General features: G+C 38.9%; 1 protein-coding gene across 1 annotated transcript in view; it reads left to right on the forward strand.

Moving 5' to 3' along the window:
• The window catches only part of KLF13 (KLF transcription factor 13), a 114,926-nt gene extending 86,941 nt beyond the window's left edge, over positions 1 to 27,985 (forward strand). The window contains exon 2 of the mRNA XM_073652913.1: positions 3,095 to 27,985. Coding sequence (XP_073509014.1) covers positions 3,095 to 3,387 — 293 coding nt within the window. The 3' untranslated portion in view covers positions 3,388 to 27,985. The remainder of the gene's footprint in view (positions 1 to 3,094) is intronic.

The raw sequence follows: 27,985 nt of genomic DNA on the forward strand, positions 1-27,985 counted from the left end.
TTTGGAGACAATTCACATGATCTCACCCTCCCTGGATCATAGACAGTGACCATTTATACTTACACACAGACTTTAATATTCTACTTTATTTACAGTACATAAAATCGGAGTACAATCTTCAAATTGCACTCATCGGGTTATTCACCATGGCAATTTTGTACACATGACTTGATCATATCCTGTCCTCTCTACCTTTTGGGGTGATATCATAGAGAGAATTTGACTTAAAAGATTGCCATGCAGGTACCACTTAAAAGTCTGAATGGGGCCAATCTATATCTCCCAATATTAGGGGAAATGGAATGGCCCGGGTTAAATCTAATATCAACAGGCAAAATTAAATTAAAAACAACATTTTTGTTTTTTGGATAAGAAAATGGCAGGCATCATATATGTTTTTGCTTCATTTTTAGATGCAAATTCCCAGGCTGTGTTCACATGTAGTGGTCACGCTGCAATTGAAAACCGCCACAACCTTGTGCCGGAGCAGTCTTTCCATTGTTTTGCTGCACTTAATCTCGCAGGGAAACGGCTATTTCTTTTTCTCCTCTTTGCCCCAGAGCTGTTGGTGCTATTCGGATAGTATAAAAAGACTTCTATTTTCAGGTCTTTTTGGACCCTTTTCTGCATTCAAAATTCAGTGTGATCAGTGTCTGAGGTCTCATTCACACATCAGTATTTTTGGATCAGTATTTCATCAGTATTTCTATGCCAAAACTAGGAGTGTCTCCAAAACACAGAGCAGGTGTCAACCTTTTAATTATAGTTTTTCTCTTTAATTTCCACTCCTGGCTTTGACATACAAACACTGATGCAAAAATACTGACGTGTGAATGAGGCCTAACAATATTTTAATCTTATTGCTTTTAAGTGGCATTTCTACATTTTGTACTTTTCAGTTGTAGCAATTACAGTTAGTGATATGGGGAAACTTAGAGAAAACTTTGATAGTAAACTGAAACCACATCCTTTTTTAGAGACAGTCAGTGCTATCTGTACCATTATAGGAAGTCGCACGGGTACTTTGAATGCAGAGGATCTGACATATTTCTTAAATGCCACCTAATAATCTGCTTTCCTGGCATCTCACCTATGTTTACAAATGTAACTGAACAGAACCGGATAGGAGTTACCCAAGACTGCATAATGTGTTTGCTTAGGTGTTATACCAAGAGATTTATTCATGGTCATTAGAAAGGGCAGAATGTGCAGTCAGCAGATGAGGTTGTTTCCTTAAGGTGTGTTCGTGTTCACTTGTGGCATGGCACAAGCGCCAAAGTTAAAAATACAGAAAATCATTTTTTATTTAGACTATGACTATAATAAATGATGACATAGTAAAGTGCTACGATGTGTTGACAGTATGTCACTTGTGGCTCAGTCTTTCTACCTGTTCAGAAAATTAGTAAATAAAATATAATCTGTAGGAAAGCAGGAGGTAAGGTGCTGGATGGTAGATATGTGTCAGTAATGTGACCAGTAACATTAGGTTACTGAGAGGGTTTAATGTGACTGGATTTGGGGTCTGGATTTTTTGAGTAACCAAAAGAACCTGACTGGGAAAAGTCTACCCTATGATCCAACCTGGGGTTTACAGACCTATTAACAGCAGCTGGGATAGCTCAGCAGTGTGGAGTGTGTTGAGACTGGGGAAAGGCCGTACTGCTGGTTAGTCTGATCTGCAAAGAGAGGTGCGCTAGAGCCAGAGAGGTGTTTGTTTGGTGAACGCGTTGAATACTAGTGTGAGCTGCTGTTGGGAATACCGAGGTTGGTGAGGCTGCTACATTTATGTTATCTATTGATGCTGAAGAATGTTTTTATGACGGACAATAAACTACATGTTGTTTTGATATAAACTCCTGTGCTACGTGTATCCAAGAGGCTACCTGAGAGCATGAACCCCTACAAAGCATTCACAGTTTTATTACTGTGAGTAGAATGAACCTATTTATTCAACTTAAATGGGTATTCTCTCAAGTTTGGAAGTTATTCCCATATCCATGGGAGGTGGAATAATTTCTCCATCACTGAGGGTCTGACTGCTGGGACCCTCACCAATCCCGATAACTGGGGCACTTCCCTTGTGGTCAGTCATGCACACTGCTGCTCCATTTATTCTTATGGGAGTATCAAAAATCAGCAGTCCTATTGCCGACTGTCCCATTAAGAATGATTAAAGCGGCAGCGCGAATGATCAACTACCACTCCATTTACACGGGGCCCTTCACAGCCCCAGTTATCAGGATTGTGGGGGTCACAGTCCCAGTGGTCGGGAAGTTATCCACTCTCTCATGGATACAGGATAATTTCCAAACATGAGAATACCTCTTTAAGGGTAAATTCACACATGGCAGGTTTGTTGCAGAAATTTCTGAGATTGAGAAATCTATTCCATGGGGTTGTTTCTGCCTTGCGTACACGGATTTCAACAAGCTCTATTCAACTGTATGGAACAATTGCTAAAATTACCTTCACAAGCCCCACATATACTTGTACAGGGGTTGTCTGGAGAGTGATTTTTTTGTAAAATGTATAGACTGTGTAAAGAATAAAAAGAAGCAATACTCACTTTACTGATCACCTGCCCGTCCAGTTCAAGTACAGCCCAGTCCCCTGACGGTCTCCACTTCCTGTTGCAGCCATAAAGTCCCCTCACAGGGACATGTGATTAAAGCAGCCAAACACTGGCTGTGGTGGGTCACCGCTGTAAGCAGTGATTGGCTGCAGCAATCACATGTCCCTGTAATGGAATGTTCTCTGCAGCAGAAAGCGGAGAACAGCAGAGGATCGGGAAGTGACAGGGGATCAAGGTAAATATTGCTACTCCTTGTACCACTCGAAAGTGTACTATTTGTATGCCGGGCTCTGAGCATTGTGAACCTTTTATTAGAGGGTAGTTAGCAGCCTGTACGCTGATGTGCCCATCAGATCGGATACATGAATCTTAGTTGGTTGCATGTCTTCAGTGGTGATGACTGATTAGAATTTTGTGAATTCAGTTGAATGTATAATGTGCAATTCTGTATGACATTATGTAGATTGAGCCTGATAGTGTTTCTCTATAGTAATGACATCCTTCTACTTGTTTCCTCAGGTGAAAGGCCTTTTGAGTGCAGCTGGGAGGAGTGCAACAAGAAATTTGCCAGGTCAGATGAGCTCGCCAGACACTACCGCACTCATACCGGAGAGAAGAAGTTTGGCTGTCCTATCTGTGAAAAGCGTTTCATGCGCAGTGACCACCTGACTAAGCATGCCCGACGCCATGCCAACTTCCAGCCCAGCATGCTTAAAGGGCGAGGTGGTATCAGCTCCAGAAATGGCTCCGTCAGCGACTACAGCCGTTCTGATGCATCCAGCCCTGCTATAAGCCCAGCAAGCTCCCCTTAAAACTACTTGCACTGGACATTAGCACTTTGCTTCTGCTAATGTGGAACACTTTGGGAAATGAACTTTTTCTTACCAACATTTAACTTTTTTTTTTGTATTATTATTTTGTGTTTGTCCGTTTATAAGTGGTTTTAAGATGGCTTAATTAAGATGACTAGAACAAACCCCAGTTACAAATCTAAGGATAAACTTCCAGATTTCCTTACTCTTACCTTTCCAAACATTCTTGGCTGCCTTTCTATTGGATTTCCAAAATTCTCTTAACAAATCTGTTTTGGATCTCCAGAATTATACAGGTTACTCTGTCCTGGATCTTCAGAATTCAGTACTTCCTCAGTTGTCTACCTCCAGATTTCCATAAATTTTCTATACTATACTATATTCGTATCTCTATGAACCTATAATCTCATACCTTCTCTGTGTCCACCGCTATTAGTCTCTGTACAAGTTCTAAACTCTTTTTTTTTTTTTTTTCTACGTGGAATATCTCCAAAGCCCATTTCTTACAACCCACATTCTTATCTGCTATATCTCATGTTTGTCTGAAATTCATCAAATGCTGAATATATTCTTCCAAAAGGACAAAGAATGGTATATGAAATGATTCTCTTCACCTCAGGACTCCGAATACTTGCACAAGAGCATTGGTCTACAGCTTGCAGTTCTACAATGTTGACTCTCACCTCTTCTTCAATATTGCCCCCTCTCAGGGATTGTCCATTGGTTTTAAGAGTACAATGAAGTCACACCTTTCCTGCAGCCTTATACTGTGTGAGGTCCTACTTCTTTTTTTTTGCACTCAGATTTTCATTTCGTATGTGCACAAATGGGAAGTGCCAGTCGTAGGATACCGTGCCCATTTTGTGTTGTGGTAATTCTTCTTTTGTCTTACATTGCCGTTCTGTGTACGTCACTCCCAGTCCTGTCCACACTTTACACACATATATATATATATATATATATATATACAGTATGTGTCCTGTGTGGAGGATTTCGTTCAATGTATCGTTATCGGTCTCGCTTGAATATTTTCTACAAAAATATTAATTTTAATGCTCAAGGGCTGTACTGTAATCTCGACACGAGCATTATGTTTTACAGATTCTTAGATTCCGTGCACTTTTTTTCCTCTCATCGGGTCATAAAGAAATAAAGCCTCTTACCAAGTCACTAGTGATAAGTGCCTGAGAAAGCAGCACTGCCGGTAGGAAAGCCACATTGGTGCCGGCCGTCAGCTGATTTACTGGCAGCACCGCCCTTGTGGATTTGTGGCTGATCCTCCCGATCACACACCACTATTTAGTTTCTTTAACTCTTTTTCACATTGTTATAAATGCAGTGAAACGTTTTTGAGACAACCACCCATAATTGCATCTGAAAATGGTCTTCTAGAGCCCCGGTCTCATCAAAGGAGATGGTCCGTATGCAAAATATATAATGGAACTGAAAATATGGGCTAAGTGGTCTTTCGGAGAGGTCCCACTGTATTTCAGATATAAGATGTTGCCCAAAGTTATATGAATAAAACATAATCAAGTTTTAATAACAAACTTTTCAACTTTCTAACTCACTTTGTGCTTCAACGTATCACCATTTTCAGATTTCTGCTTGCTGACGGTAAATGGAAACCTCATTGCTTACACGCAGAGGTAGTAACATCCAGCCAGCCCTAGTCTTACAGAGCTGGATTTTGTTATAGGGTAATGGCCATAAGCCTAGAGCCCTATACTGGAAGCAGACTTGTGCCGCTATTGTGCTTAGCTTAAAGCCGACATTCACATTAGATGGCTGTTCGCCGAATGATGCTTGGCTGCCTCTCGCATACACAAGAGCGCCCGTTCGGCCGATCTCCTATGTTCTCTATGAGAAAGCCACTGCCAGAAATCTCTGTCGACGGCTTATCTCCAGGGAAGCAATATTATCGGCAGTGCAAAATCAGACATGCCCAATCAAGATCACAATCAGTCAGCCGGAGACCCCATACACCTTAGTGTTGACCGATCCTGTCGATATCAGTGGGTTCGGCCAACATCAGTCTAATGTGTATGGGGGGCTTTATACACGATTGTCTGGACGGCAGAGCAGACCGTGATTCCATTCATCCCATGCAAGCAAAAATCTTGAAAATGGTGAAGAACAGGAAAAACAAGGGATATTAGAAAGTTCATAAGTTTTCATGATACAATGATTAATTAATAATTGTTGTATAAAATACCTCTGGCAACATTAAAATCAGAAAGAAAAGTCAATTGTATTAGTCAACTGCAAAATCATTTACAATGTGACAGAGTTTTGTTTTTAAACAGACTCCTTAATTCGAGCAGCATAAAAAAGCGACAATCTGATTTCAGTGATCTACCACTTATGTATTAATGTTAAAAGGAGTCTGTCAGCACAAAATGACTGTACAAACCAAGCAGATGCTGATTGCACCCTTGGCAGAGCCAAATAGTTCAGAGAACCTTCCCTCCTATTTGTTTTCCATTTATCTCCACCCACTTTTACCTTAATTGACAGTTCTGATTTTACAGGAGCCATAGATGAGGGAATATAGATGGAAAACAAGCTTGTGGGAAGATTCACTAAACCGGCCAAGGGTGCACTGGGCAACAATGCTTGGTTTGAACAGTCATTTTATGCCAATGGATTCCCATTAAAAAGTATCTGTCAGCAGGTTTTTGCTAGGTAATCTGACAGCAGAATGAGGTAGGGACAGAGACCCTGACTCCAGTTCGATTACTGGGTGCAGCAGTTGTAAATGCTGGGCTGTGTGTAACTCCGCCTACACCACTGATTGGCAGCTTTCTGTCAATGTACAATGTACACCGAAAGCTGCCAGTCAGTGGTGGGGGTGTGGTTGGACCAGAAGGCACAAGATAACTAGTCCTCTAGTGATAATCTTCTGCTGATAAAACACTGATTTTATTGAAACAGCAAAACACAGCCTTGTAAGTGACAGATCACTGCAATCAGGGCCTCTGCCCCTACTGTTCTCTGAACCTTTAAGTAGTTTAAGAGCAGCTACTCTTTAATACTTGCAGTACATTGCCAGAGAAGAGTAATGCTTATTTGTGAGCTGTCCCTTGAGTGGTAGCTCAAGAATAAGTGTGACTTCAATCTGGCTACACACAGCAAGGATTAAGGAGTAATCTACTCCACTTAAAACTACTTAAAATTAGCATATAAGTGATACAGGGCTAAAATCGGAGTGGCTGTCACTACTTAATGCTGCTCTCAATGAGTCACATGTTCCCTTAATGGTTTATTCACATAGTGCTTTTTTGCAGCATTTTTTTTTTTCGCATAAAAAACTCTGCATACATTTCAAGTGTTTCTGATGCTTTTTCACGCAGTGATGACATTGTGATGCGTTTTTTGTGCATTCAATTGAATGGGTAAAAAAGCAGCAAAAAGCTCATGGCATGCTTCAGTTTTAAAAAAAAGCACTGGAGCTCAAAAAAATGCAAGAAAAAAACGCACTATGTGAATGAGATTTGGAAATCTCATTCATTTTGAAGCTACTGTAAACTGCTGCCTTTTTTTCTGAACTAAAAAAAAACGCAGCACAGTGTGAACAAGCCCTTACTAAGCAATCCTATCAGTCCAGCGAATGTGGCGACAAGTCTGATTTTTATGAGCTGCCGCCTGCTGATTGGATGTTATGATTGCGATTGCTTTCTGTATATGCCATTCATTTAGAAGACTACACAGTACCTGATTGGTATGAGATTATCTCACAAAGTAGTGCTGCTTACTCACAAGTGTAATCAAATGTGTCAAGGAAGGCAGCACTTATGGAGCATCAGTGTACTGACGCAGGCAGTGCTTTCTTACACAAGGCGGGCATCATTATGTGGACTTTACTTGGACTAGGCCCGGGCTACATGTTTTCATGGCATCAGGTGGCATCTGGAAATGCTACTGCACAATGGGGCACCCCATCTGTAGATCTGAATGGCGTTGGCTGAAATATCGCCTGCTAGTGGTTGTCACTTGCGTCTTGTGGTGGGATGTAAGAGTCTGGACCCCAACCTCCCGCAACCACTTGTCCAGAACAAGTTATGTAGCCCGGGCCCTACAGATTAGCCGAGGGCTGATTACTTCTGTCTCGAATGGTTTATATGCATTTAACTGCTTCAGCTTCACTACTAATAGGTATTGCACTTTGGGCTTTTGAGTGTGTTTGTGTGTTTCTATATAAATATATATAAATCTATATAAATCTATACATATCTATACAACAGTAAACTGCAATATGGTTTTGTAGCAGGATCTATGAAGCCACACTTTTACTTCTCTGGTTTTCTCTTACCCCGTTGCATTTTACCACTCTGTAGTCTAACAAATCAGGAGCTCACTTTATGTTTGTTTTATAATGTGGTAGAAAAAGTATAAAAACTAATCTATAGATCATGTGAAATGCGTCGAGCCTTAATGTCTTATTGTTGGAGATGTTTGTGATTTGTGTATTGGGTGCAGGGAACACATATTATCAATCACAGCGTTGTAATGTATCCAAAATGTTTCACCATTCCTGTACATACTACTATGTCATCGCTAAGACTATACGGATAGTCGCACAGAAATGAAATGGACGTCTACTATAGCAAATGTAAAGGGTATTCTCATAGTCTAAAGTTATCCCCTATCCATGGGGGTCTGACCGCTTGGACCCTCAGTGATCCCAAGACTGCCAGAAATAGCCAAGTTCTGAACTGGGCTTTCTCAGCAGAGCCCCGTTCTCGGGATCATTGGGCGACCTAGGGTGGGATTGTTGGGCGAACTAGAGTGGGATTGGGATCGTTGGGCGAACTAGGGTGGGATCGTTGGGCGACCTAGGGTGGGATCGTTGGGCGACCTAGGGTGGGATCGTTGGGCGACCTAGGGTGGGATCCTGGGGCGACCTAGGGTGGGATCCTTGGGCGACCTAGGGTGGGATCCTTGGGCGACCTAGGGTCGGATCCCGCTCCCCAGCAGTCAGTAAGTTATCTTCTATATGGATATGGGATAATCTTCGATTTTGGGAATATATCTTTCAAAGTGGATTACCAACAAAAACAAGAAGACAAATAATTAAAGATTTTCCGATAAATCTTAGCTGATTATTAAGAGATATTTTACACAATTATCCGACTTCTACTTGAATGAATATTTTTTATATACAGGTATGGGGGTTTATTATCTGAAATGCTTGAGACAAAAAAAATAACACAGTTCGGAATACCAGACCTACCTTAACCTACATTTGCCTTAGATTTTCTCCTCTTCGCTTAGTACCATAGTGGTAGTACCAATACCATAGTAATAGTGACAGTACTAGAACAAGCTTCTTTAATAAAATCTCAAATTTAGCAATAATTTACTTTTCGTCAGTACCATATTTCAGAATTGATGAGAAACCCCATGCTTGTACATACCTGACCTCATCTTCACTTAGAAATTTTGACAAAGTTCTTGGCTGATTTAATCCATACCTGGTGTTTTATTCACACCCAAATTTAACAGGAGACCATGTACTTTTAGGTTTCCAAAAATCGAACTGCTCACAAATGCAAAGCACAGAATTTTTGGAGGTGGACAAAAAATCTGTGTAGTTTTTCAACAGCTCCACTGAACAGAAGAGTTTTAGGAGGAGTTTTCTTTTCCTGAAGCAGTTTTGAAGATTTTTTTTGCAGTATTTTGACTAGACAGCGCCTAGTTTGTCGCAGATTCCATCAGGAATCCACTTTAAAGAAGTGACATGAACTTTTCTTTTTCTTCACCAGGCATTTTTCAAAACCTCTTCTGGAAAAAAATGCTCAAAATACTCCAAATATGAATAGCAAAGTAAAATTCCCATAGAAATGAATACGAAGAGTTTGCAAGCATTTCTGAAACCGGTTTTGGTGGAGGATTTTGGAGCAGATCAGATTCAAAGAACTCCTCTAAAAACTCAATGTGAACATTCCCTTATAAATCTTAATAGTCACCAATATTTTACAGTTAGTAGTAGCACTGGTCTCCTATAAGACCTGTTTATTACTACTGTTCATCAGTATACTGCGATAGCAAAGTGATGGACTAAAGGTCTATTTACTCTGGGTCTGAAGGGGTTACCTGGTCTTGGTGTACAAATCTGCAGTCACCCTCAACACCAGGAGCGGTCAGTCATGTGACTGCAAGTATGCGATTTGCATACTTCCGGCCACATTCCAACTAGACGTGCCCAATTTCGCTCAATACACTTGCATTAAGCGAGGCTGCTCACGTCTAGTTGGCACACGACCGCATGTATGTAAATCTCATACTTGCAATCATGCTCCCGCCACTCCCAACACCAGAGAATCACTGCGTAATGTGAGGACAAGATCAGACAACCTCTTTAAGCCCTACATTTGTAGTACACACCGGGAAAGGTCCCAACATACACATCAAATGTATCAATAAGGCTCCGAAATGAAAAGTTGCACCAGTAGAAATAAAATAGCCACAGACGGATCCACTAATATGGATGAATCTAGTTTTGGCATAAATTATCAGCATTTTACGGTTTGCAACCTACAGGTAATTCATTTATTTTGGAGCCCTGACTGAACATCGTACTTAACAATGCTTGACTTTTTCTTAGTGTAGTTTAACTGATTAACCTTAGTTCAATTGTTTTTGACCCCAAAAAATGGTTTAGTCCACAAAGTACAGCAGTTCTACCTATTTATTGTAAAACAAAAATGAGTCCATCAGGAAATGAAGACAAAAGTCTAAACTTATTTATAGGTGTGTTTTTTGGGTGCGCACAACATGGTCTGTATTAATAAAGCCATATGAGTTTTGTCCAATAAAATTTCTCCATATTCGTTCTATGCATGTACATGCCAGAAAATAGGCATAACGTGAACTTACTATCCCACTCGTCACATGGGAAATTTTGTTCAATATAAATAAAAAATGTAATATTTGCATTGAACAAGTGAAAAATACCCTTATAACCCAATTGTTGGGACTCTTTTGGAACAGCATTTTTTCCAGAAGTTGCTCTTTTGAGCACTGGACATAGATGTAGTCGCTGGCTGTAATAATCCGATTATATATTTACCTTGATTTTCTTTTATTTCATTGAGTATTACCACTCAATCTAAATAAATGCTTCTCTTAAAGGGCCCTTAGGGGTAAAAATGTATATTTTACAAGTAAGAAACCCTAACTTGCATGCCGATATATGTTGTAAAGTATGTATAACCTTTTTTTTTTTCCTTTGAAAGTGAAATATTCTGCAGAGTGGCCATTTTACGTATATAAAGCAATTCTAAAGAGAGATATTTTACAAAGAAACAATAAATAACCAATATTAGGGCATTGATACCTAGCATTCCATAGACTTTATATTTGGGCATTCAGGTTCCATTTGTATTTATCAAAGCAGGCAATTTGTGCAATCTCGCTCTTATTATCCCTTCCTTTTAATACAGATTGTTTTATTATAAGATAAGTTGCTGTGGTTTTTTTATGGGTTTTTTTTGTGATTTATTCTAAGTTACTGTTTTGATTATTTTTCCAGCAGTATTTCTCCTGTTAACGGTTTGCGTTTGTTTCGTCTCTTTAAAAGGGAGCTGTTAGGTCTGTCTAAAGCAGTGAACCATGGTGGTAGCAAAATGTATGTGGCTATATGACATTCCAACAGACAGGGAATATTGCATGCAGGGAAAATATATGTATACTTGTGTATTATTATTATTATTATTAATTTTTTTAAGAAGTACTTATTTTAAGGCATCAACAATATTCTGGTTTAGTCTTGCATTGAAGCCGCATGTGTAGCATTTTAGGTTTCTTTTTTTGTTGATGTTCTAGTTTGGGTTCTTACATATATATAGTAAAAGACATTCCTCTTTACTTATTTAGGTCGTCAGTGACTGTCTTGAAAGGCTTGTAGTTTTGCATTATATAAATCTGTAAGAAAAAAAAAAAAGCGTTGTTTGCAGTAGGCACAGTAATGTTAAATGTCATCAGAAATGTTTGTGAAATATATAGGTAATTTTTAGCAGAATTCTACCTGTTTTTCTATCGGATAATGACAAATGAATCCATATATAGGATGTGTACATAGTTTGATGGTAAGCATACCACAGTGATAGATTGATTGGTCGATACAGTCATCCTATCGAGTTTAAACAGTCTAATATGATATTTTCAAAGAAATCCATAAGTGCAATATTACTCCAGAAGAAAAAAAAGATCTTTCATAGATGAAATCATTTCTTAAAGGGGTAATTTACAAAATAAACCTCTCTACTAGATATATGCCCCGGTCGGGCATATATAGGCGATATTGATCTGATAACTAAAGCAGACAGTCGCTTTATTGGCAGGTCTCGAGACTGCAGGAACACAGCGGACACTGTTGGCTTCAACAGTTGCCTTGTCATGATCCTAAAAAAATCCCATGATTGTGGGGCTGTTCGGAATACAACATTGATGTCCCATGTAAAAAAAAAAATTACAACATGCTCCAATCATGCGGTAGATTGTGGACCATCCATACCACCTTCTAGAACTAGTCATTCGACTGCTCAATCACTATTTTTTTTATTTCACACCATTGCCATAAAGAAATTAATAGCCTGATTGACTACTGGTGTAGAGATCAGGGTGCCGACTACGGAGGTTTGAAGAAAACACTCCCTTTTAGAAGCATCTAAAATGTAGTCCATCTATCCCTTTATTGCCTAAACACAACCGACATATACAGTATTTGTATTTTACTGTCTTGATTTAGGAAATTCAAGTACATAAATACAGTAATCTCAGATCTTTCGTAATGACTATACCTTGTATATATTGTTTACTTGGAGATATTGAGAACCCTCCAGCACATCTTCTTCCTTCTGGATTCCATAGCACTTGAGAAATAGGGTTTTTTCAGCACAATGTTGTACACATTCCTAGAATTAGTTTGATCACTTTTACAACCTGGTAACAAATCCATTTTTTCAGGGACTACACCACCCACTTAAAGTACTACTGTTCTGTTATGTAGCAAAGAGCCTGGTAGGCTTGTCAGGCCTAGGAGCCTGGGTATGAGTGATATCTCTGTACCCCATATTGTTATGCCACTGTAAGAGATTGGCAGAGCCAGTGGACATCTCATACATATTTGAAACTTGTCTACCATACAATTAGCACTACTCTGGTCCACGTGGACCAAAATAATATAGTTACTGAGGGGGTATCTATCTGGCTTTTTAGAATTATAGCATCTAATAGATGCCCTCTTTTCATAATGAATCCTCCACGAGATAGAAGAAACTGTAATTACAGTAAAAAACAAGGTTCATGACTCCATCATTCTTGAGATCATCGATGGTCTTAACTGTAGACTCAATCCGTTTTACTTACAACATGAAAGGTCAGAAATGCTAAATTTGGGAACCCCCCACCACCAGTCCTAATCTCATATTTGGTGGACAATAATATCAAACAGTCCTTGTCCTGTAATATATAGTTGTGGGCTTCACTATAAGAACCCTTTGTTATGCCATTAAATTTGTTGTCCCCACAGGCGTAAATATGGATATATCTTCAGGGCAGAATGCCTTACAGCTGTCCATAGCGTTATAACAGGCTCTGTGGAAGCAGTTCTGTAAAACTCTATTAAAAGTGTTGTCCGGCCTTATACAGGATATTGATTCCCTATCCGTAGCTTAGGTCATCAGAACAGATCAGTGGAGGTCTGACTCCTGGCGCCTCCACCGATCACCTGTTATGACTTCTGCCTGGATGTGGCGGAAAAGCCCAGCTCTGTTCACTGTGTGGTGGCCATTGCTCAGCTCAGCTCCTACTAAATGGAATAAGAGCTGAGCTGCAGGTTTTATAAACGGCCACTACACAGTGAACAGAGCCATAGGATAGATCATCAATATCACGAGGGCAGACAACCCCTTTAAGAACAATGTATGGGCTATTTGGCGGAATATTTAACTCAAAAGGTTCATCACTTGAATTTAGCTTCTCGCTTTTCACGTATATAACGAGTACACAGACTGTACTTCTGGTAAGGAGACTATTTTATAGATTACTGAGTAACTCTCATTAGCTATGTGAGCCATCCAATTCTACTCCAGGCCGGTCTGGGGAGCAATGGCAATTCAAGCTTTCCCCAGCTACCCAATAAAGTAAGCCCATAACATTAATAGTGCTGTACTAAACGTGGGCAGCATATTATTGAGCTGGTAAATCTACAAACTTGTAACTGGACATTTCTGGGCCAAATGCATAAAATGTTTGTTTTCCCAGCTACAATGTGTCATATGTAATAATGGGGTCTTCCTCTGCTTCTGCACCCCTACAACTATACCCATGAGCGGATTACAGATTGTAAAATTTGCAAATTTGGGAATGGGGTCAGACAGCAGATAAGAAGGAGGTCAGCATGACAGGTTCACTTTAAAGCTGGCCATACACATTAGATGACTGTTTGCTGAACGATGCTTTGGCCAATTGTTCAACTAATGGCCATCTCGGCAGTCTTTCCCATAACAGGAGCGCGCCTGTATTCTCTATGAGAGAGACACCTCTGCTCATCTCTGGGAAATCAATATGATCAGTAATCCGAAATCGGACATGCCTGATCAACATCTCCCCCCAATGATCAGTTGGCCGGTGCCCCCTACACATTAGTGTTAACCGAACTAGTCGATATCAACGGGTGCAGTTGACATTAGTCTAAAGTGTATGGGGGCCTTAAGTCATATATCTAATGAGAGTAACTCCACTTAAAAAATGTGTTTAATAAGCAATTCATTAAGATTTTCTGCAAAGCAGCTATCCGTACAGCATCATAAAGGTACATATCAGAATGTCTTTAAGGCCTCATTAAAGGGTTTGTCACATCTTCAGGTGCACTCTGATCCCCTCCCAGGGTTGCCAGCCGTCCAGAAATGGTGTGATCTTCATGATTGACAGTCTGGACTAAAGGTTAAGCGTCTGACCTGAGCTGTGGGCTCTCCGATACTGCATGCAGAGGCATCTTTGCATCAGAGAAGTGCAGGGCCACTGAAGCTGGCTGGATTCGGCAATCTGGCCAGCTCCAGAGCAGCACTTGCTGGTTCTGGTTTCCTAGAAGCCCACCCGCAGCTGATAGACTTCAGAGGAGGCTGGTAACCCATGCAGCAAGCAGTAAACTATACAATTAATAGGAGAGGGTTTTTAAAGGGTTTCTTAAGCTACAAGTCCGCAGCCACTCTATGTGACTGTGGATTTGTGAATCCTCGCAGCGCGCACACTGCATGCTGTGAGGATTCTTTAGCTCTGGCAGTGGGTGGTATGCGCTTTGCATACTTCCGGCCACATTCCGACTAGACTGTGTCTGGCCTCACTCACTACACTTGAATTGAGCGAGGCTGTGCCCATCGAGTCAGCACAAGACCGCATGTATGCAAATCACATAGTTTCGGCCACGCGTCCACCCACACCGGAGAATATTCACAATGTGAAGATTCACAAGGACCGCATAACCCCAAGTGGTAAAGTGCCAATATGCTTTTTTCAACAAGCACTTTGCAATTTAAACCATGTAAAAGATGAGACAACCCCTTTAAATATCATTTATTGGTATTAAGGTTTAATTATAATCTTGGAAACCCTGGCTAATAAGCCTATAGGGATATTTACGGCTAGTGGTAAAAAGATAAAAAATGCACAAATTTCTGGACAATCAAGCAGATTTTACATGTATTAAGAAAGAAAAGACAAATTTCAAGTAAAAGCTTTAAAGTCAAGTGTAAGGCTAATGGTTTTAGTGTTAGGATACCATGGTCATTTGAGAGTTTTTAGGTAAAACCCTAATATAATAGGAATAACTTCAATCTCCGATGGGAGCAATCCTGGGCTACCGGGTATTTCCCATTGTCAACCTGGAGGATCTGTCAACAGGATTACTGTCCTCTATTTATGACAGCCTGTTTTTTCTCTATGCAATGTATACATAGGCTGCCATGATCAGATGGAGCTTCACTTTAACCTTCGATGACAAGAAAGTTAAATGATCTCAATAACTCGATACACACGTTTCATTGAATATTTTCATGAATATTCTTCCATCGGATGATAACTATAAAGTCTAACTGATTTCAGAGATGGCAGCAAAGAGTCATTAGGTTCTGATATATAATGGAGAACTATAAATGACTTTGTATGTAGACGGTCTGATCCTTTAAAGACTGTAATGTGGCTCTTCCCATCACAGAAACAGTTGACTGTGAACTGGGGGAAAAATAAGATAAAATCATAGTGAACAACAGTAACAATGCACCAAACTAAAACACATAAAATTGGATCCATGCAATGCTGGACATCATAAAAAGAAAAAAAAAGTTTAATCCATACTATTTGAATTAAAACATACATATTGGTTTTCTGCTATATGGGCATTATGCTTAGAAATGAATAAAGCCAAATTAATTATTTTTACACTTGGGAATGATTTACTAACAGCATACGTTATACCCATTGTTACTGGGGAATCAGCGCAGAAGAAATTCACAATGTTTTACTAATCTAACTAGGTCTAATAAACCATTTTGTTAAATCCCCTCCTTTTATCATGAATATATTACCCCCCTATATATATACAAATTCAATAAAGCCAAATCCCTCTTCTATACATACTCATCAGCACTGTACAGTATACCTGTATACTTTTGATATAAACTTGAATTTTTTGCATATATCCTTGAATTTCTGCCTTTTGGGTGATAAAAGTTATAATTTTGCAGTTTAAGATGTTTTTGTAAAAATAATAAAGTGATCCTAAGTTAGGAGTCATTTGTATAGTTATAATTTGTAATTTTTTTTTGCATGTATTACTTACATTTTCATCTTTTTTTGTGTTATAACAAGTCCTTTCATATTAAGATTTATGCAATGTATACTATTTCATTTTTATATAATTTTAGGTTTTCATTTTTAGTTTTATGATTTCTTCATTTAATAAAAGTACTTTTTATGCACAGTCTTACAAAAAATGGCTTGTTGTTTTTGTTCATACTGTTATTTACCTTTTTATGTTTAATTTGAATTAACTTTTATTTTATTTCATAAATCGCCATACATTATTGTTTATATTATATGTGTCTGTATACCTGTATGTTGGGAACAAACTAGTTTCATTCACATGGGCATTCAAATCACCTCTTATTTTTTTGTGAAGGGGGAATATTTATAGGGGATGTCTTCTTCGGTCTTATCTTATTGAATTTCTAGAAGTGGGTCCTCCGCTTGACGAGACTTTACTACAAAATAGACACACGTTAATGACGAATTGGTGTCCTGATCACTGGGATTCCCAGCAACTCAAACCTGCATGGATCAGGATGTTTGAGCTAGGTCTGTCCGAACAGGACAACCCTTTAATAGACTGTTCTAATAGACTTTTACTACCTCTTTCCCAAAAATAATAGAAGCTACTGATCAGACATTGCTACGTTTAAGCTTGAGAACATTCTTAAGCTTGTCATACACATCAGTCAAACCCTTAGAATATGTATAGGGTCATCCTAACTCTCCCATGACAACAGATATTGGGAAAGATTGGGCACCAGATATATTTGTTCTCCATGAGATAAGCCCGGCCTTCTTCCTAATGAGAGCACATGCAATCATAAGTATGGGGTATTCGAGAGAGATGGCTACAGTCAGAAGAAGCATTTGGCCAACAGGTCTCTAATATGTATAGCCAGGCTTATTTCTTCAACTCTTATCTTGCTTGGTGACTTCATTGGCTGTTCATTTTATTCATCAATAGTCATTTCAAGGCTGTCATTATACAATATTGAATGATACGTTATAACACTATAAGGTTTTAATTTTTTATAATCGCAGCTTGCAGGGTAGCCCATCATCATCATCAAAAAATGTACAAATCAGACTAAAAATAGAATAACTTTCCTAGCCATTGTATGATTTTATAGCAGTGCAGCCAACAGGAGCGATTGACTAATCCTGGGGTGCTAGATATACACTACTGTCCGCCACTCCTTACGAAGCAAAAACATATCCACGTTTTTCAGTTCATTTACATAAAACATTGGTATATTCCTAGCCTATTCCACCAGAAGAACTTAAAGGGAATCTGTCAGCAGGATCATCTGCGAGCAGCATAGTGTAGACACAGACCCCAATTCCTGCGATGTATCACTTATTGGGCTGTTTACTATAGTTTTGATAAAATCATAGTTTTCTCTGCTACAGATCTGCTCTGTATAACCCCGCCCACATAACTGATTGGCTGCTGTCTCCCTATGTGCAGTATACACAGAAAGCTGCCAATCACTGGTGGTGGGGTTTAACAGAGCTCATTAATATGGATGACTACCTGGAAGCAGGATTACTAGTCCTCTAATGATAATCTCTTGTTGATAAAACTGTGATTTTATAAAACAGCCCAGTAAGTGACACATCGCTGAAATCAGTGTCTGTCACTACTTTATGCTTCTCTCAGATTAGGTGGTAAACCACTCCTCACAGATTACCTTTAAACGGTGCATATTTTTAGGGTATGTCACTGCTATGAATGGTGGGGATTTGATCTCTGGGATGGGCCAAAAAATTCTTGGGAAAAAAAAGAAAGGGGACTCAGCCATATACCAGCGCTGCATCTCCTTCATATCTTCATATTTGTATCATGGAATAATGAGCATTGGCTCCATCTATTTTTTCTAAAAGTCTTGGAAAAAAAAAGAAGATAAATCAGCAGATATGTCAGTAAAATACAGTGATATAGAGGGATGCACTAGGTTAGGCAGAATATATGAATGATCATTACACTCTTTTAGGCGAACACCACCATCCATTGCTTTAGCAGTAGTCTGTATATCTTGATGAAATATTGGAATATATCTAGTTTTAACAACTTTGCTTAGGACATTTATTTTTTAGTACATTCATACATGGGCTCATTTCTTTTTAGTAATAAATGATCTACCATTGTTAAGTAAAAGATAGATGATAATTATCTAGCAATAGGAGAAGTCCCATACAATTGTCTTGTAATGCTAAAGTAAATATAAAAAGTAAATGAATTTTCAAAAAAAAAGGTTATAGGTATAGAACAAACGCATGAATGCCAATAAAAAGCTCAGCTCCCATCTGCATGGAGATTTAAGGTCATATTAAATGCATGGACCAAGACATAGACAGACTCATTACCAAGGATAAGTGCAGTAGTTCTGGCATAATACAACTATTTATTACCCTAATTTTTCTGGTAAAAGCCCTGTAAAATCACTTTGAGACCACTATTGCCAAAAAAGCACAGGGTCACGCTCCATCGTATTAGCTGTGAGTGTAGTTGGATGAGTTTCGGAAGAGAACTTCCTCCATCAAAATCTTCTGCTATATTTCTTCATTATATAAACGACCTTTAAAACTTAGCAAGTTGATAAAGGTTTTATGTTGAATTTTTGTTTAATTCTGGAAATGAGCGCATTGTGTAATACTGCATTTTCTGTGCCGTGGCTCTACAGAATAATTTATCAGATATCGCTGCTAATTACTGGGTGTCCCAGCAGTGGACTCCAGTGGGTTATCATCCATTTTATCGTCTCCACCAAGGAGGGTTGTCCCAATGTTCTATAATGACCCTAGGATTGTATGTGCCATGACATATTTAGACTCTTTACAGAAGGAACATAAGCCATTACCAGACCTAACACTTCCTACTGGATCATTTCCATAGTTTAATCATTGTAGGTGAACTTTGTATATTCCATACCGTATAGTGAGTAAGTGGGTATGTTTCTTAATTAGAATTCAGAAACATGAACGTTGGTATACTTAAGGCGTATCAACAGGATAGGACATAAATGTCTGATAGATGCAGGTTCCACCTCTGGAAGCCCGATCTATCCAAGGAACGGAGAGATCGCTCATGCACAGCTCTTCCAATTATATCTTTGGGAGCTCCAAAAGTGGCAGAGCTTACAAATGGAGAAGCCTAGGAAACCATCCATTGCTTTAGTGAACCTGAAGCTTGAAAGCACTTATGGTACATGGTTTTAGGAAATTCACAATTGCTTTAGAGTGATTGTTATTCTCTCCCTATTGAATCATGTAGACCAGTTCTCTCCTGTAGACATCACCACAATACAAAATCACAATAAATCACACTATTCTCTTTCCCATAATGATAATGTTGTATATCATGCAGGGATACATTGCTCTCCTTTGCTAAGATTTGCATTACAGGGTACACTTTTCTGAAATACGCACTTTCAAGCAATAATCATTTACAACAATTTAAATAAATGCATTATACTACCGTTATCAATGGGAAAAAAGTGAAATATATATTTGGATAACCTAATTTAATTAATACTGTACAGTTTTAAATATTAAATCTTTGGGATCAATGGACATGACAATCATTTGTTCTTTCTACCTCCCATTTATGTGTTTCATACCCTCAGGGGTTGTGTTACATGTTTCCCATAAAAATAAAGAAAACTCAATTTTTCAAGTTTTGGCTACCTCACCATTACAAGCTGTTAGTTTGTAGAATTGTATATATACATTCTAATCAAAGATGGACATATTTTGGCATGCATGACACAGTAAAAGCATTTTGGATTGAAAAACACAAAAATAAAATAGAAATGAAGATAAAATGGAACTGGATCATGATATGGACGTATAGGACGATGTTTTATGAAGAAAGTAATGACCGTTAATGGTATATGCTTTGGTGTTGTACTCTGTAATTGTGGCAGTATAGTAAAAAAAATTATCACTATTGTCTGGTTTATGTGAAGGAAAACCAAATGGTGTCTTTGAAGGTGACTACTGGTGAATGTAGGGCAGTAATGTGCAACTAGAGAGTATTTATATAGCGGTGGTAACTATTAACTGGTATCGGCTTATTAGTGGGATTTACTAGTATACTTTGTCTCTAGTTCATAAAGGTTTGTGGAAATAGTTAAATGCAGCCATTAATAATACGGAGTATTAAGATTTTTATATCGGTTTCTGGTAAAGTGTGATTTGTCCACTTAAGTGATGATATAGCATGTCTGTCTGTATTTAGTGTATGACTACGTACTTTTATAACGGTTACAAGGTCTTTAAATGCCCATCCCCACGATTGAAGACCAAGGTTATGAGCTTTGCATTTCACCCCTCTCCAAACTCCAAATTACTGATTGACTTTTCAACTCTTATCAAAATCCGAAGATATGGAGTTGCAAGTTGTGTTGCTCTGTATAAATCTCCTCCGTATATACAGTGAAGGAAATAATTATTTGATCCCTTGCTGTTTTTATAAGTTTGCCCACTGACAAAGACATGAACAGTCTATAATTTTAAGGGTAGGTTAATTTTAACATTGAGAGATACAATATCCCACAAAAATCAAGAAAATCACATTGTATAAATTAGATAAATTTATTTGCATTTTGCAGTGAGAAATAAGTATTTGATCCCCTACAAACCATTATGAGTTCTGGCTCCTACAGACCAGTTAGACTCTCCTAATCAACTCGTTACCTGCATTAAAGACAGCTATTATACATAGTCACCTGTATAAAAGACTCCTGTCCACAGACTCAATTAATCAGTCAGACTTTAACCTCTACAACATGGGCAAGACCAAAGAGCTTTCTAAGGATGTCAGGGACAAGATCATAGACCTGCACAAAGCTGGAATGGGCTACAAAGCCATAAGTAAGATGCTGGGTGAGAAGGAGACAACTGTTGGTGCAATAGTAAGAAAATGGAAGAAATACAAAATGACTGTCAATCGACATCGATCTGGGGCACCATGCAAAATCTCACCTCGTGCGGTATCCTTGATCATGAGGAAGGTGAGAGATGAGCCTAAAACTACACGGGGGGAACTTGTTAATGATCTCAAGGCAGCTGGGACCACAATCACCAAGAAAACCATTGGTAACGCATTACGCCTTAAAGGTTTAAAATCCTGCATTGCCCGCAAATTCCCCCTTCTCAAGAAGGCACATGTGCAAGCCTGTCTGAAGTTTGCCAATGAACACCTGGATGATTCTGTGAGTTATCGGGAGAAGGTGCTGTGGTCAGATGAGACAAACAACTTGCCCTGTTTGGAGGAAGAGAAATGCTGCCTATGACCCAAAGAACACCGTCCCCACTGTCAAGCATGGAGGTGGAAGCATTATGTTTTGTGGGTGTTTCTCTACTAAGGGCACAGGACTACTTCACCGCATCAATAGGAGAATGGATGGAGCCATGTACCGTAAAATCCTGAGTGACAACCTCCTTCCCTCCACCAGGACATTAAAAATGGTTTGTGGCTGGGTCTTCCAGCAAGACAATGACCCAAAACATACAGCCAAGGCAACAAAGGAGTGGCTCAAAAAGAAGCACATTAAGGTCATGGAGTGGCCTAGCCAGTCTTCAGACCTTAATCCCATAGAAAACTTATGGAGGGAGTTGAAGCTCCGAGTTGCCAAGTGACAGCCTCAAAATCTGAATGATTTAGAGATGATCTGCAAAGAGGAGTGGACCATAATTTCTCCTGACATGTGCGCAACCCTCATCATCAACTACAAAAAACGTCTGACTGCTGTGTTGCCAACAAGGGTTTTGCCACCAAGTATTAAGTGTTGTTTGCCAGAGGGATCAAATACTAATAAATTTATCTAATTTATACAATGTGATTTTCTTGATTTTTTTTGGATATTCTGTCTCTCAATGTTAAAATTATAGACTGTTCATGTCTTTGTCAGTGGGCAAACTTACAAAAACAGCAAGGGTTCAAATACTTATTTCCTTCACTGTACATGTCTAGGATATGGACAGTGTTGCTATTGAATGGCTAACACTTATTTTGGAGGCCTGAGTAATATTCTAACAGAATATTAGTTCAGTACATTAAAATAATCCAACCTGTTAAAAAGTGTAGCATGAACACTACTATTTCCCATATGTACTAACCTGGAAGATTAAAGTACATTTTGTTGTGGTTCGGTTCTCTGGCCAGGTTAATAATCAGACCTCACGTTTTTGCTTTTTTGTGTAGACAGCTGTATTTAATTCCATTATTAATACTATTCTGACATATTTCTGTTATTCACATTTTATAATCATAAATATTCAGATTTCTGGCCGAATGGTGTCTTTGTAAATTATAACAACTGTACGCCGACTTCATCTCTGGCAGAATTATCTTTTTTGTCTTGGCAGCAGTTGGTAGACTAGATTGTGTTTCCTTTGCAGAATCCAGTTCTGCATTAACACCTCCTAAAATGTGACCTTAAACAAGTCTCACTTTTCTCCACTGGATATTATTCTGTTTCACAAAATATTCATATTAAATGTCATTTATACCATTTTTTACTGTTATATAATTTCTTGAATTTTCCTTATTTTTTTATTTCATTATTACAATACCATACACAGGAAAAACCGAATTACATTGTTCTTGATAGCAAAGTCAAAAGTCACAGTCAACCTTGAGCATATATAAGGTGGGCTCAGCCTTCAAAGTGAATTGTTTTGTGTTGCCAAGAACTAGTAATATGATTTATAGAATACAGAAAAGGAGAAAAACAAGGTGGTATGAATGTGAATGTTTTGTGACACTAAAAAGTTAGTTTCAGCAGTAATATCAGAGAATATAACCTACATGGATTGACTGCTCTGCCTGGTTTAGCGGATTCCTGATGCCTACAACATTTAGGAGGGTATTAACTCCCTCAGATTCCTCACATTAAAGTGACCTGAAAAAGAAAAGAAAGAGAAAGGGAAGAAAGAGAAAGGAAGGAAGAAAGAGAAACAGAAGGAAGAAAGACAAAGGGAAGAAAGGAAGGAAGAAAGAGAAAGGGAAAGAGGGAAGAAAAACAACAGGAAGGAAGGAAGAGAAAGGGAAGAAAAGAAGAATGAAAGAGAAAGAAAGAAAGAAAATGTTATAAACAAATTACTAAATACCTTTAATTAACAAAGACTTGTTTTGTTCAACGAGATAATCAAATCCTAAAATGTTAACAGGACAGGTACTTTCAAGCATGTGCATCAGGAAGCTTGCCTATTGTGATATCTCCAGTAGTAGACTAGATAGACCTGGTAGAGAGCAGTGTGAGCAATCTCTTCTTATCTCAGCACCTCTGGAATCTCCAGTAATAGACTAGATAGACCGGGTAGAGAGCAGTGTGAGCAATCTCTTCTTATCTCAGCACCCCTGGGATCTCCAGTAATAGACTAGATAGACAGGGTAGAGAGCAGTGTGAGCAGCTTCTTCTTACTTCAGCACCCCTGGTATGTCCAGTAGTAGACTAGATAGACCGGGTAGAGAGCAGTGTGAGCAATCTCTTCTTATCTCAGCACCCCTGGGATCTCCAGTAATAGACTAGATAGACAGGGTAGAGAGCAGTGTAAGCAGCTTCTTCTTACTTCAGCACCCCTGGTATGTCCAGTAGTAGACTAGATAGACCGGGTAGAGAGCAGTGTGAGCAATCTCTTCTTATCTCAGCACCACTGGGATCTCCAGTAATAGACTAGATAGACAGGGTAGAGAGCAGTGTGAGCAGCTTCTTCTTACTTCAGCACCCCTGGTATGTCCAGTAATAGACTAGATAGACCGGGTAGAGAGCAGTGTGAGCAGCTTCTTCTTCTTACTTCAGCACCCCTGGTATGTCCAGTAATAGACTAGATAGACAGGGTAGAGAGCAGTGTGAGCAGCTTCTTCTTACTTCAGCACCCCTGGTATGTCCAGTAATAGACTAGATAGACAGGGTAGAGAGCAGTGTGAGCAGCTTCTTCTTACCTCAGCAGACATGGTGTCTCCAGTATTAGGTAAAATTATCTACTGGGAGCACAACGTCCTACACATGATGGGTGGGGGAAGAAGTTCTTTCTGCACATGCTCAAAAGGACCTGTCTTTAACATTAAATTTGTTGGTCTACAGTGATTATGTCCTTTAAAAAAACAATTGTGATTTGTTAATTAGGTATTTATATAAATGTATTTATTTATTTTTTTCATTATTTCTTTCTATTCCCTACAGTAAGAGTGGAAAATGCGGACAGAGATATTAAATGATTAAATCCATTAAATACTCAAATTATTAGATTTGTTTAAACCAATCTCTGTGTGATCATAGCCATAGATGAATATACGTATTTGGAGAAGCAGAAAAGTCTGCCTTAGTACACTATCAGAGCAAAAGGCATTGATTCCAAATATTTAGAACAAATCTGTGATCAAACATATCCACATCTTAAGATACTGACAAATAAGAATTATAGAGGGTCTTTGGAATTCTTAAGTAAGCTTAGTAGCTCTTTGATTTTAACCTTGACATTCAGGTTTTGGCAGGCAGGCATGTAGTTTTTAGACAGCTTTTAGGTTTCAGTCTATTGAAAACCAGACACAGAAAACTGATGCCACACTGATAGTAGATCACAGACCGCCTCTCCGCCTCTGCTGTAACTTTGTGCCTTTAGACCTTTTTAAAGTCTTGCAAAAGGCAGTTATTCATAAACATTACAATGATCCCATAACTATACAGCAGGGGAACTATAGACAATGCATGAAAGGTGTCTGTTATAGATCTAAATGATATGAAAGACCTCCTTTTTGGTAATGTGGCCAGTATACAATGCAATGCATTATACTACTATTATCTAATGGATACAGGGAGCACGCTTGGTCCATTATATTTGTTTATCATGGGCATGTAGCTAAAGCGAAGCATATTTAGGGCCTGCAGGGTGCAATATATTCTGCACACTTACAGACAGCAATATTTATATGTAAAACAGTTGTTTGTAACAAACACAATTAAAAAAATATTTTTTTACCTCCTCCTCCGACCTGCATAGAAGTAAGGAATTACTGTACATACCATAGAGCCAGCTGCTATGGGTCTCTTGGAGAGAGAAGTCAAGTTCTGGTTAGTTCGAGCCCCTTTTGCCATTGAGTGGTCATACTCAATAGATACCTGTCGGCCAAATGATTGTTGACCGACTACTGTCTCTTCTGACTTCCTTATGCATAAGAGTGCTTAGCTCGGCCACACATTACTGTGTACTCTTTGAGAGAGCCACTGCCAGAATTATCTGGCAGCAGTTTATCTCCCTGCCGAATAAAAGGATTTGCATTCCACCTGCCTGATCCATAATCTTATCGGGGGACAGTTTGGAGATTCCAATACACATTAGATAGCTGGACAATCCTGTCAAAATCTGTAGGTTCGGCCGACTTTAAAGGGAACCAGTTACGTTGAATAACAATATTAACCTGCAGATATAATATTAGATGCACTGCAAAACGAGTCAATCAATTAAAGGGGTTGTCCAGTCAAAAGTGATAAGTCTGCAGTCACTCTGTATGACTACAGACTTATGAATCCCCTCAGCGCAGGCACTGTGCATTGCGGGGATTCGCCGGTATGAGACCCGGGATCGGAGGCTATGTATATGTTATACATACCCCCGGCCATTCAGTGCCGCCTCGCTCCATACACTTGTATTGAGCGAGGCCACGCTTTGTCTAGTGACATGGACGGCCAGTGGGCATCTCCGACTAGAAGGCACGGCCTCGCTCAGTACAAGTGTATGAAGAGCGAGGCCATGCCGGGGTATGTATAATGCATACATACCCTCCGCTACAGGGTCTGATACCGTTGAATCCCTGCAGCGCACAGTGCGTGCACTGGGGGGATTCATAAGTCTGTAGTCACACAGAGTGACTGCAGACTTATCACTTTTGACCAGACAACCCCTTTAAAGTGCCGATGCATGCTCACAATGCTGTGACTGGTGACTGTAGCCGCGTTGGCACACCTATATAAATGAACGCCGACTGCAACCCGGAGGAATAAAGTTAACTTTCTCCCGGGTGCCCACTTTCAGTACTGCAGCTGAGCGCCTTCCTAATATTATTATTCAACAGATCAACCCTATATCTTCAAGTCAACAGCATAATCCAACGTGACAGACTCCCTTTAATGTTTATGGGGACCTTAGGAATTCACTTTCCAGAACAACTTAATTGTTAGTAAGGAAAGGTTAGTGAACTGACTTAAAGGTAATTTAAAGAAGCACTCTCATCAAGGTTTATATCCTCTTAATATATTGCAATCATCATATTATATAGCACTGTGCACTTACAATTGCTCATTTTGCCTTTCTACCCAGTTAATTCTTCTCTTTTCCATTAGGTCTATGACATTACGTGATTAAATACTGACTAGCTGAATCCTTCTCAGCTTTATGTAGAAAAAGGAAGTCTCCTTTCCCTGCATGAGTCATCATTAAAACTACAATTCTACTTTGATGGGAGTGCTTCTTTAAAGGAGGTGGAGGGGGAAACACACACTAGACTCTTCCCTCCTTGGTGGCAGAATCCCAGCACCCTAATGGGGCACCCTCCATTCTATGTATATCAATGTATGAATGTCACCTTAATATTTTATTTCCCATCATAATACTTGGCACAAATATAGAAACATAATATATTAAACAATATATTTTGTAGTGTAGAAATGCATCAAAAAATAATATCCTGCCCTTATGAAATTATCAGTATGTAAAATATCATGGACTATGAAATCATTGTTTTATTTAGCAGTGCGGAACAATCAGAATAAAAAAGTCCACAGGTATATAAATAGGTGAAGTAAAAAAAATAACTTTATCATGCCTAATTCGTGCTTCCTGGAAGGATCAAGAGACATGAGTGTGTGAATGGGAAGAATACATGTCCACAATTCTAATCTAGGTGGTTATACATGGTTGTCATAACACGGTGAACTTTATATCAGGAAACAGCTAATCAATGATTATTATGGATTGGATGAGGGTATATATTATTGCACATGAGGTCATACAATGCATTCTGATGAGTGAAAGTGATATAGAGTACCCGGAGCTATGTGCAGCCTTTATTTATGATCACTGCAGCACTTATTGATCGAGCACTTGAGTAGCCAATGTCTCCTGAGGCATGCATCACTTACCATAAGATGGCTACATAAATTTAGATACACACATAATGGAAAGAACTCTTAGTTATTTGAGTTATCCTATGAGCAGCTTAGTGAGAGCAACCAAAATAAAGACCTATAAATTGTCCACAATTAGATTTGACATTTCGTTCATAATTAGCTTCCATGCAAGTCCCTCATCTAAAATGTACAAAGACACCATTTGTGTATTACAGAATGGGCAAATGACAATGAAGGTTTTGGGCTCTCGTGAAGATCATACATAAAGCTCTGTACATATCACAGCAGTGGTCTTGACAAAACATGACAACAATTGGGGAACATTAAGAAGATTGTCTAACAGAAATACTGTCTTTCTTGACTAAAGCAGCCAATTACAACACAGCTTTAATTTTTTTAGGGGGACAAAAAGAATTGAAAACTACACTGTGATTGCTTGCTATGGGTGAGAAAGACAGTTTTCCTTTAAGACTATTTTATAAATATCCCCTATACAGTACGTAGACTCTATGAGGCTAAGTCATCAAACATTTTGTGCCAGAAATGTGACATCAAACTGTTTGGAATGTTACAAAATGTTTGCACAGCTCATAGTTACGCAAAATTTTTCTCCTTTTGGTGTTATTTCATCAACTTTTTCAAAAGGGTGC

Source organism: Phyllobates terribilis, unplaced genomic scaffold (assembly GCF_046119375.1).
Source record: "Phyllobates terribilis strain yellow unplaced genomic scaffold, ASM4611937v1 Scaffold_11__3_contigs__length_659146591, whole genome shotgun sequence".
NCBI lineage: Eukaryota > Metazoa > Chordata > Amphibia > Anura > Dendrobatidae > Phyllobates > Phyllobates terribilis.